The following is a 12,023-nucleotide window of genomic DNA, read 5'->3' as shown; positions in this document are numbered from 1 at the left end:
TTTTCTGATTGGAAGATGTATGCCGTAAAGCGTTACGTTAAGAACGCATGGGAAGGTATGTAACGTGTGTTATTTTCACTGCTGCGTATCAACATCTAGAAACAATGTTGTTGACATCGCACTTTTATTAGTCAATATTTATCCCCCAGACATATTTCATTATTGTATGCCATATATTATCTGTTGAGTTCTCTCGTGCATGGGATACTAACTACTGTAAGTATGTTAGAGATCCATCTAAATGCTATCTGCTAATGACTGTTAGATAGCTACTGCACTGCTTAGCTATACATTTATTCAGATGAAAAACACGATTGACATTAACACAAAGTATACCCGATGGGACTATGATTAGTACATACTGTAATTTGCTCATTAATAATAGCGCTGTTTACTTGTGTTAATTCTGTATAATAGTCAGTGAGTTATTGAGAATGGAACCCAAAAAAGAATGCTTATCGCCGAAAGATGACAAGAAGTGGCACAAAGGAAAAGGTAAGTTAGTCCCAAAATTCAATGTAGTAGTAGTGGTATTAACAAAAATAAACCATTCGTTTTTGTGTGAAGTGTAGTGGTATATGTTGTGTTGTTCGCTAGTAATGCAATTGAATGTTAGTTTGGTTTAATATTCTTGTCGGATATAAATAAACCGCTTGAAGGCTTAAGTTGTCAATCTCTCTTCAGAAGTTACAGGTAGACCTGGGACCAAACCAATGGGGAAACTATTAGTGAAACCAAAGGGTAAACCAACCGGTAAACCACCTGGGAAACGACCATTTAAACCTCACAGTGGAGAAAACGGAAAGACGTTTGTGAAGTCTGGAGGAAAGGGAGCTCCTAAGAAATACTTGAAAAAAACGAACGATGGAAATTTCCCAAAGAAGAGAAAATTCCCTGGAAAGGGCACAGGGGAGCATGGTATGAATGTCTTCACTTTTAATAGGCAATTTTTTTATGATGATGCATTAAATGTTTCTCTAAACAGTATTATTTCTTAGATACCGAAATGAGCAAGTTCTTAGATTGTTGTACAAATTATACATCTTTAAATTTTCAGGTTCTGAGGCAAAGAAGCCCAAATGGGATGAGTTCAAGCAGCAGAAGAAGGAGCTTAAACAGAACCGTCAGCAGATCGAGAAGAAGGACAGTTATCAGATAGTGAGCAGAGCCAAGCAGGTGTGGGAGATAGTCAGAAGGTAGGTCACACAAGCTAATCTGTTTAGGTGTTTGACCAACGGTTTTACTAAACTGAGGTTTTGGGATTTGGAAGCCTACGTTTACACCTGTGCTTTCTGTCTGTCTGTGATAACCCAGAAAAGACTGCGACAAAGAGAAGAGGATCAAACTCATGAAAGAACTTCAGGAACTCGTTAAGGGAAAGATAAAAACGGTGAGTACAGGCTTAACATTTACCCTGCTGAAAGGCATATTTCGAATCTGTTATTTAGATTTCTGAAATTGATAGTATGGCACACTAGAGAATTTAAGACAACCACCAGTACTTGAGTACTGCAGAACAGTTGAGCACAAATCTCAGGCTGCATTACTGCCTGGTACGGCAGCTGTTCCGCTGCAGACCGCAAGTCCCTCCAGAGGGTGGTACGGTCTGCTAAGTGCATCATTGTCCACCATCTCCCCTCCTTGCAAGGCATCTACCATACTCGATGCACGGAACATCGTCAAGGATCACAGCCAGCCAGGCTATGGTCTGTTGGCACTGCTGCCGTCTGGTAAACACTACAGGAGCATTGTAGCACGCACTTCCAGACCTAAAAGTTTCCCCTCCGGCCAAAAGGCTCCTCAACCAGTAACATTCCATGATCTTACTAATCACACATGAACGTTCCAGTTGCTCTGATGTCCTTTCAGGTATTTTTAATGGGCATTAGAATATTCCTTTGCATATTACACTCATATGTATCTATAATACACAATGCTTCTACCATACTGTTCATACACCACCATCCTACTCTGATGCTAGTTTACATTTTTATGCATATTATTGTCATACTTGCCATATCTACAATATTCAATACTACTACCATTATTGCTGCTAGTTTACAGTATCTTTTTAAACTGTTGCTATGTACAGTGTTATGTATATTATTGCTTATTCCCTTGATATTTTTTGCTGTGTGTAATCTTTTTTTAATTCCCACTATGTAGTTGTAGTTTGCTATGCCACCATTCATAAGCTTATTGCACTCATGTCTATAATATTCAATAACTATACCAATTGCGGCTAGTTCACACTTATGTATATTACTGCCATACTTGCCATATCTATATGTTCAATAATACTACCCAGATTGCTGCTAGTTTACAGTACTTTTATTTATTTATTTTTAAACAGCTGCTAGTGTTCAGTGTTATGTATATTGTTGCTATATTTGATTAATTTCTGCAAAGCTATATTTTTGCTTATATACTCTTCTTAACACTCACTACGTAGTTGTTGGGCGCTGTGTCACAAGAATTTCATTGTGCAGGAAAACGCTGTGTTGTTCGGTGCATTTGACAAATAAACCTTAACTGAAACTTGAAACAATATAATAATTTAATTAGGTTTTCAGTGCATGACATCCAAAGGCTCAATTCAAACTGGAATTAATGATTTAATTTGTGTTTTCTTATTCAGATTGCATTTGCTCACGATTCCACCAGAGTCCTACAGTGTTTCATCCAGTTTGGTGATGACAAGCAAAGACAAGAGGTTTTTGATGAACTGAAAGGTCAGTGGTTTGTTTTGTTGTTGTTCTGTTGTAATGCTCTGCTGTTCTGAGTAATGAGTCACTTGTTTTTGTCATCAGTTGCAATGCTCTCATCAATCACAGTGCACTCATCTCAGTGGTGTTATTTTCTTCCGTAGATGATATGGTTGAGCTGAGTAAATCAAAGTACGCCAGAAATATTGTAAAGAAGTTCTTAATGTATGGGTAAGTGAGCCTTTTTCTCAAACATTTCAGAGATGCAGAATATTGTAGCCTGGGCAAAAATATGTATTATTCTGGTGCTGATAGGGCTAGATCCTGGCTATTTGCAATTACAACCTGACACAAACTCAACTAGCAGGGTCACGTTCAGAGAATATGTTCTAAATGCACAGTGTGGTTGATGATTGCGATGAAGAAAATCTTGATATTTCTCAAAACATATTTCCTTGTGCAGCTCTGTTTATAGCAAGTTTTGCATCATGGGAATAATGTGCCTTGTTACAATTGGTTACAGGAATGAAATGTAACATATTAGTAGACAAACAGACCATTTTTGAATAAACTTCCAGATTATTAACTATTGCCTCAGGGCAGTTGATATAAGCAGGCAATATAGTCCCTTCTTTCTCAAACGTTTAAAGAAAAACTCACTCAGACTAAATTTCTTACGAAGACTTTATTGATTTCAGAAGTCGAAAGTTTGTACACACCTACTCATTGAAGGGTATTTCTTTATTTTTACCGTTTTTACTTCCACATTGTGGAATAATAGTAAACACATCAAAACTATGTAATAGCACATATGTAATCATGTAGTAATCAAAAAGTGTTAAACCGATGACAATACATTTAGATTTTAGATTTTTCTAAGTAGCCACCCTTTGCCTAGATTACATCTTTGCACACTCTTGACATTCTCTGAATCAGCTTCATGAGGTTGTCACCTGAAATGCTTATCCAACAGTCTTCAAAAAGGAGTTTCCATATACGCTAAGAACTTGTTGGCTGCTTTTCCTTTACTCTGCAGTCCAACTCATCCAAAATCATCTCAGTTTGTTTGAGGTCGGGTGATTGTGGAGGCCTGGTCATCTGAACGCCATCACTCTCCTTAGTCAAATCTCCCTTACACAGCAGCCTGGAGGTGACTCATTAGACCAAAGGACCGATTTCCACCAGTCTTATGTCTATTTCTGGTGTTTCTTGGTCCAAGCAAGTTTCTTCTTATTGGTTCTTCAGTGGTGTTTACTTTGCAGCAATTCCACCATGAAGGCCTGATTCACTCAGTCTCCTCTTGAACTTGGGGAAGCATTTATTCAAGCTGCAATCTGAGTTGCAGTTATTTGCTAATTTCTGAGGCTGGTTACACTAAGAACTTATCCTCTACAGCAGATGTAACTCTGGGTCTTCCTTTGTGACTGCACTTGAAAAAACTTTAGCAAGTCACACCTTTCAATTGAAATCCAATCCTGGTGAGTTGAAGCTGGTGGAGAGAATGCAGTGTGTGCAACCCCTCATCAAGGCGAGGGTTGGCTACTTATAAGAATCTACATATCAAATGTATTTTGAGACATGTAACCTTTTTTGGTATCTACATTTTGTAGTTCTGATATTGTCACAGTAATTCTACAATTTGGGGAAAAATTAGCTAATTCTAAAGAAATACCCTTGAAAGAGTAGGTGTGTCCAAATGTTTGACTGGTACTGAAGATTATATATGACTAATATATATACCACAGCCACCTACCCACCTGAATTATTTTGCCACTGCTGTAGAAAAAATCCAGACCGATACCATGTACATGGTTTAATAGTAATCCTTTGCTTGCATGCCAATATTTCCATTCAGATTAATTGTGCTGCTTGATCTGTGGGTCGGATTCCCTGATGTGTTGTTTAGTATACATAGAAATAGGAGCATGTCCGTAATTACCTCTGCTCATTGTAGCGTTCTCTGTAATACTGACCTTGGCTGAAGCTACCAGATGTTTGGAGTATAATCTGATTTCAGGGCTCAGATAGTAACGGACTGGGATATTTTATCCTATTATCAAGGCATAGCTTGGTTTGTGTAGTGTTTTATTAAATGGTTTAGCTTGAGTGTATATGCATATCCAGCCTTTTGGGTTTTGCATTTAGGTTTGGGCCCCAGGAAGATGTGTCTAATGGGGCTCATGATAAAATACCAAAACGGTTCATTTGGATCTCATTTGAGTTTCACCAGTAGTTTGTGGCTCCGTGATGTTCCAGATTAAAGCAGTAATCCTGACAAAGGTGTGTGAAGGGAATGTGACGTCAGGCCTGTTTATGGTCCCACAGGAGCAAAGAGCAGGTGGCCGGTGTGATGGTGGGCTTTAAAGGGAAGGTGAGGCAGATGTTGCGCCACTCCGAGGCGTCGTCCGTGGTGGAGTACGCCTACAACGACAAGGCCGTCCTCTCTCAGAGACTCCTGCTCACAGAGGAGCTCTACGGAACCACGTTCCAAGTCTTCAAGGTCAGGACACATCTTCCTGCTATGGAACAGTGGAACTGTGTAGTCCTAAGAGTCAAGAGCAGTAGTTCTCAACTTGTGTTCCTTGAGTTCTGCCAAACAGTGCATATTTTTGTTGGCGCCCTGGGCAAGAATACCTGGTTCAGCCTTTCAGCTAATAACCAGAACCACACTGAGTTGAAATTGGTTCTTTGCTCAGGGATACCACGTCAAAAACATCTTGTTGGGGTTAATCAAGGATTTCCAATCTGAGTAGGGAACCTCTTGTCTGAAACCTGTCCGGAGTGAACAGACTCTGAGTACCCATTGCTAAGAGGCAGCCTTTCTGGGGTTTTGGAGAGGATGGTACTGACATTTAATCTGTTATTTCTAGTCATCAGTGTGTCCCACGCTAGAGAAGGTTCTGGAGGCCAACCCAGACAAGGTGAACAGCATTTTGGAGGAGATGAAGCAGATCCTTACCCCCATGGCCACGAAGTGAGAGTTATTGAAACACACACAGCTTGTAACCCACAGAATACTGTAAAAACTCAAATTACCATTTTCATCTTATGCCTGTGATCTCTTCTCCGCAGAGAGGCTGTGATCAAACATTCTTTGGTGCACAAAGTATTTCTTGACTTCTTCCTGCACGCCCCAGCCAAACAGAGGACGGTTAGTAGAATGACCCGTGTAGAAATGACAGGGTGAATTCTCCCATGTCACTAAAACCCTTTGATTGTGTGTACTGACAGGAAATGATCGAGTCCATCAGGGAGTCGGTGGTGTACATGGCCCACACCCACGATGGCGCCAGAGTGGCGATGAACTGCCTGTGGCACGGGACCCCCAAGGTGTGAACTCAGGCCGGTCAGAGTGATAATCCTCCAATCACTGGCCAGTGTGGCCTTCGTATGTAACCTGATTAGTATGTTCTATCTTCCAGGACAGAAAAGTCATTATTAAAACCATGAAGACATACATTGAGAAGTTTGCAACGGTAAGCAACACAAGTGCATTTGGTTGCCATGGTGAGTAACGGCGAGCGTGACTGATCGTTGGCTCGGTTTCCTCTGCAGGGAGAGTATTCCTTCCTAGTCCTCCTGGCTGCCTTCGACTGCATAGACGACACCAAGCTAGTGAAGCAGGCCGTCCTGTTGGAGATTCTGACCTCCTTGCCCGATATCCTGTCTAATAAGAATGGGAAGAAAGTGCTGCTTTACCTGCTTAGCCCACGAGACCCTGCCCATCTTCTACCGGAAATCATTCAGGTCCTGGAAAAGGGGGATGGAAATGCCCACAGGTGAGTCCTTTCTCCATCATCCGCTGCCTGTCACCAGTTGGCCAGATGAGGGAGGATGGCTGTTCTTTAATCATCTGCTGCCTGTCACCAGCTGGCTAGATTATGGGAGGATAGCTTTTCTTTAATCATCCGCTGCCTGTCACCAGCTGGCTAGATTATGGGAGGATAGCTGTTCTTTAATCATCCGATGCCGGTCACCAGCTGGCCAGATGAGTGAGAATGGCTGTTCTTTAATCATCCGCTGCCTGTCACCAGCTGGCCAGATGAGGGAGGATGACTGTACTTTAATCATCCGCTGCCTGTCACCAGCTGGCTAGATTATGGAGAATAGCTGTCTGAACATATGCTACAGGTGTTTATCATGCCTGAATTGCTACTGGGAACCCAATTGGACAGAAATGTTTTTTTGTGCAGTAAGAAAGACGTTGCACTTCGCCGGAAGGAGCTCCTGGAGGCGGTGTCTCCTCCCCTTCTTCAGCACCTGTGTGACCATGCCCGCACCATGGTGATGGATAAGGCCTCCAGCGTCACAGTCAGTGAAATCCTGGGGGCCGCCATCGGGGATCTGCGCCCTGCCATGGAGGCTGTGGCTGAGGTGGCCGCAGACGACTTCATCCCCGGAGGAGTGGAGGGACAGGTGAGGGATGGGGAGGCGAAGGAGAATTCTGTTTTGGAATGTCCTTCAGGTTTTCCAGTCTGTTTCGTTAACTGCAACAGAGCTATCCAGCTTGGACATGTTTTGCTTATGATGCATGCAATTTGAGGTCAAAGTGCACTGGTAAAATATAAATCTTTAAGTGGTTTTTAGGCAAGATGTTTGTCATGAACAGGCGTGCTGATGTTCTTTCGGGTGTACATGATGTTAATATCCAGTTTGGCAGGTCCTCGCTTTGTTTTCACCCATAAAATAACCGGCCCATTAACCTTACTGCTGAGTGTTTTAGTTCATTCAGAATCCACATTTTTTTGTCTGCTGTTGGCTAAATGGTTTTATGTAATTTAATCTCTTGGTTTAAAGCCCAAGCCCCTACACTCAAAAGGTGGTCACTGATATCCCCGAGCCCCTAACCAAGCGTTGGTTACAGCCTCTGGGATATCCCCACTGTGCCAGAAACATTAGGGAAAACCATGAGTGCACATACCAACTTTTTTTCAAGTTGGTTATTGGCAGCTCTTCAATAACTATGTTTGTAGCCTACAATTCTGCCAGCATAACTATAAATCATGTTGAACACCGTGTTACTATGATTTGAGAGGTGTGTAGGTGTCGCTCGCCCGTGATTGGATCCCAGGGTGGGGGTGTCACTGTGCTGAAGTAGTACTTCTAAACAAGATTGGTTGGCAGCTCTGCTGCAGGATTATTGGACATGCTCAGTTTCAGGGACACACTGTTCTGGCCTGTAGAACAGTTTGTGTTTTTCAGAAATATTAACACCTGGGAGTATTCTTAAACATTTCTACATGAGATTTTGCACAATGCACATAGTTTATAACAGTAATAAAAGTAGATTTTTAAGTAGTTCCATTCACTTTTAAATGTTCTAAATTTGACTTCAAAATGTTGAACTTGTGCTCCAGCAAAGCTTGGTATTCAGAAAGTGAACACACTGTCCTTCTGTGTCCTGTTCTCTAGCTTCACATGGCTGAACATCCTGCTGGCCATCTGGTCCTCAAGTGGCTGATCGAACAAGACACCAAGATGAAGGAGACAGGCAGAGAAGGTACAATTGACTGCAGAAATGTGACCTCTGGCTTACAGATGGGAATTTGGAACAGTTCTCTACTCACGCCTGATGCAAACACGTCTCTAAGTGTGTTTTCCCGACCACGGCTCTGTCTTGTCTTCACAGAGTGTTTCTCCAGGGTCCTGTTGGACAAGGTGGGGCTGGACAAGATGAAGACGTGGACCGCCATGAACCGTGGGGCCTTCGTGCTCTGCTGGTGAGTTCCTCTACAAAATGTCATAGTCAAAAGACATGCTGCAAGGCAAACACATTGGTACCTAACAATAAAGGAGAAACTGTTAATGGGACAAATATTCCAGCTACCGATGAATTGGATTGCACTTTTTAATCTCCTCTGTTTGCCTCATAACTATTTACAGTCCAGAACCTAGAAACTGGTTGAAACTAGAACGGTGCTTACTCATGTACCATGACAGTGAGACTCATTGAGCCGTGAAAATGGTAATTTAAGTTGGATACGGAACTCTCTGGAGGCCTGACACTTCAGGAATTCGAAACACCCGTCTTGAAAATGAAGACTGAACAAGATGTGATTACTTTGGTCTTCTGAAAGTTCTGTCTTAGAAACATTTAATGTTACTTTAATCCCTACATCTTTCCTGCTTGTCACATCGTCCTAGCTGTTAGCTGCCAGGGAAGTTGAGTCTAAGTGGAGGAGGGGCAGGTCGACGGGGGTGGTTAAGCAGGTGCTCCAGGGAGGATTCATTCTTCGTCATGGTGACGTGGGTGAAGAAGGGGGTGGGACCGGCGATGGGTCACAACTTCCCATTGTGAAACGTCACTAAGCGGGGGGGGGGGGGGGGGGGGGGCACTTTGTGCCAATGGCCTTTTGTAATTCATGTAAGACACTTACTCCATGCTGTCCTCTGTATGTATCTTATGTATCTGATTCTAGACATTTACAGATTGCTTTGCTTTTAGTATCCTAAATTTGTTTTTAAGTACTGTTAAAAAATTGTGGAACCAGCTTGTATGCTTTCCAATGAAGATATTTTTGTGATGATTGTAAAAGTTCCTTCCTCAACCTATTGGTTTTGTTTCCCCCCAGTCTCCTGAACAGTGCAGATGAAAGTGTTGCCACAGAGATTAGGGAGGGATTGAAGGCCTACACTCCAGAACTACAGAAGATCCAGAACTGTAAAGGCGTGGAGGTTCTGCTGGAGAAACTGGCCTGATACTGTTTCCCATTAAATGAAACTCCTTCAGAGACCCTGGACCCACCACTGTGACCTCACCAACTGGAGTCACAGGTTTTCATTACAACAGGTTTTCACTGCCCATTCTCTCCACCCTGTCCATTCACCTTAACGCCGTGGCCCATTCACTAGAATGATATGGAGGGGGAAGAACAGAGGATACCAATGTGTACCACATGTTCAGCCCAATAAATTACATTGTTTGTAAAGTTGTGTTGAACTATTTAAATGTAAAAGACTGTTCCCATATTATTTTGTAACTGACCGGTATTTTCAAGTTGTACTTGCCAACTGAAGAGCCAGAATCGATTAAAGGAAAACCATTGATTTAGTACACAAAGGGTGTAGTTCACATATGTGCCTTCATTTTCAGCACACTGAATACATAATGCTTGTGATATATTCAAATATGAGAGATTACCGTCTGTCTTACTAACTTAAATCATTTTTTTTGTCCTTTAAAGTTGAGTTGGGTTATGGATGTTCTTGCTCAGGATGATCTCAGGATTTTACCATTAGCCTTATGGTGTTTAGAGATTTTGGTTTACTAATTTTATTTTAGCAGGAATTGGCTGTGTATAGTCTAATTAACTAAATTAGCATACAAACTAAAATTTTTTAATGTTGGTCTCTTCAATCAATCCCATTTTAACCCCAGAGTTAACAAAATAGGTTAAACTACAAGGTCAAATGTTTGTAGTAGGTCAATTGCAGCTGAAGTACAGATTTGAATAAATATTGGGGCTAAAATGCAGAAGTACGATGTTTTGTCAATGTTTTCTCTCAATACTTAAAGTAAAAACGTGGTCTGTTGGAATATTGGGCTTGTGTGAATGTACAGGCTTGGGCACTGAGTTAGACCTCTTATATGAGCGTGCCCATAGATTATAATTGGTAACAGGGTGTGGGGATATGGGATGCTTTATGGGTTTTACTGGGTCTGGATGGACATCCAGAGGGAATGAGTCTGGGGCACGTGTTCTACCATGGTAGTAGGACTTGTCTATTAAATGATCACCGTTTACAGGTCAGAGGTTGGGATGTGCTGTGAGGAGCTGATTATAGTGGGTTAATGTTTGTGACTTGGCAATACAGGCTTAACGAAAATGGTAGCAGGATGAATTACGCAACTAATGGAAATGAGCTGTATTAGAAAAGCGCGTTTAGAGCTAGGATATGGGTGGGGCATGACCAATAATAGGACCAATGTTAATTAATGGTCCTTAATTGGACCAATGTTAGGGTATTGGCATGTGGGAATTTGGCTATATGTAATTAGGGCTGGTGTGTGGATAAGTGGGCAGGGGTGTGTAAATATTGAAGCGTAGGAATAATCTGAATTTATTACAGGCAGAGCACTATACACTCACCTAAAGGATTATTAGGAACACCTGTTAAATTCCTCATTAATGCAATTATCTAATCAACCAATCACATGGCAGTTGCTTCAATGCATTTAGGGGTGTGGTCCTGGTCAAGACAATCTCCTGAACTCCAAACTGAATGTCAGAATGGGAAAGGTGATTTAAGCAATTTTGAGCGTGGCATGGTTGTTGGTGCCAGACGGGCCGCTCTGAGTATTTCAGTCTGCTCAGTTACTGGGATTTTCATGCACAACCATTTCTAGGGTTTACAAAGAATGGTGTGAAAAGGGAAAAACATCCAGTATGCGGCAGTCCTGTGGGCGAAAATGCCTTGTTGATGCTAGAGGTCAGAGGAGAATGGGCCGACTGATTCAAGCTGATAGAAGAGCAATTTTGACTGAAATAACCACTCGTTACAACCGAGGTATGCAGCAAAGCATTTTTGAAGCCACAACACGCACAACCTTGATGCGGATGGGCTACAACAGCAGAAGATCCCACCGGGTACCACTCATCTCCACTACAAATAGGAAAAAGAGGCTACAATTTGCACAAGCTCACCAAAATTGGACAGTTGAAGACTGGAAGAATGTTGCCTGGTCTGATGAGTCTCGATTTCTGTTGAGACATTTAGATGGTAGAGTCAGAATTTGGCGTAAACAGAATGAGAACATGGATCCATCATGCCTTGTTACCACTGTGCAGGCTGGTGGTGGTGGTGTAATGGTGTGGGGGATGTTTTCTTGGCACACTTTAAGCCCCTTAGTGCCAATTGGGCATCGTTTAAATGCCACGGCATACCTGAGCATTGTTTCTGACCATGTCCATCCCTTTATGACCACCATGTACCCATCCTCTGATGGCTACTTCCAGCAGGATAATGCACCATGTCACAAAGCTCAAATAATTTCAAATTGGTTTCTTGAACATGACAATGAGTTCACTGTACTGAAATGGCCCCCACAGTCACCAGATCTCAACCCAATAGAGCATCTTTGGGATGTGGTGGAACGGGAGCTTCGTGCCCTGGATGTGCATCCCACAAATCTCCATCAACTGCAAGATGCTATCCTATCAATATGGGCCAACATTTCTAAAGAATGCTTTCAGCACCTTGTTGAATCAATGCCACGTAGAATTAAGGCAGTTCTGAAGGCGAAAGGGGGTCAAACACAGTATTAGTATGGTGTTCCTAATAATCCTTTAGGTGAGCGTATATTACCAACAGTATCAA

General features: G+C 42.1%; 1 protein-coding gene across 2 annotated transcripts; it reads left to right on the top strand.

Moving 5' to 3' along the window:
* Nucleotides 1-10,182, top strand: pum3 (pumilio RNA-binding family member 3). Of its 2 annotated transcripts, none has more exons than XM_010877299.4 (17): nucleotides 1-55; nucleotides 418-495; nucleotides 685-918; nucleotides 1,058-1,196; nucleotides 1,315-1,390; nucleotides 2,639-2,732; nucleotides 2,870-2,936; nucleotides 5,031-5,205; nucleotides 5,576-5,679; nucleotides 5,778-5,856; nucleotides 5,937-6,035; nucleotides 6,128-6,181; nucleotides 6,261-6,484; nucleotides 6,899-7,121; nucleotides 8,118-8,205; nucleotides 8,335-8,425; nucleotides 9,278-10,182. In XM_010877299.4, exons 1-17 carry the CDS (start codon nucleotides 16-18, stop codon nucleotides 9,402-9,404), a joined length of 1,992 nt encoding a protein of 663 aa, XP_010875601.1. In that variant the 5' UTR covers nucleotides 1-15; the 3' UTR covers nucleotides 9,405-10,182. The 2 variants fall into 2 exon arrangements, with proteins under 2 accessions (XP_010875601.1, XP_012992527.1); XM_013137073.4 differs by lacking the exon at nucleotides 1-55 and adding an exon at nucleotides 66-216.
* Nucleotides 10,183-12,023: the final 1,841 nt, after the last annotated feature.

This window comes from Esox lucius, chromosome 14 (assembly GCF_011004845.1).
Source record: "Esox lucius isolate fEsoLuc1 chromosome 14, fEsoLuc1.pri, whole genome shotgun sequence".
NCBI classification, from domain to species: Eukaryota; Metazoa; Chordata; class Actinopteri; order Esociformes; family Esocidae; genus Esox; species Esox lucius.
This window is presented reverse-complemented; position numbering and strand designations above follow the sequence as displayed.

Coding starts and splice junctions, on each gene's coding strand:
- pum3 (XM_010877299.4), top strand. CDS start 16: ATGTATGCCGTAAAGCGTTACGTTAAGAACGCATGGGAAG. Junction 496..684: donor GAAGTGGCACAAAGGAAAAG/GTAAGTTAGTCC, acceptor ATCTCTCTTCAG/AAGTTACAGGTAGACCTGGG. Junction 2,937..5,030: donor AAGAAGTTCTTAATGTATGG/GTAAGTGAGCCT, acceptor ATGGTCCCACAG/GAGCAAAGAGCAGGTGGCCG.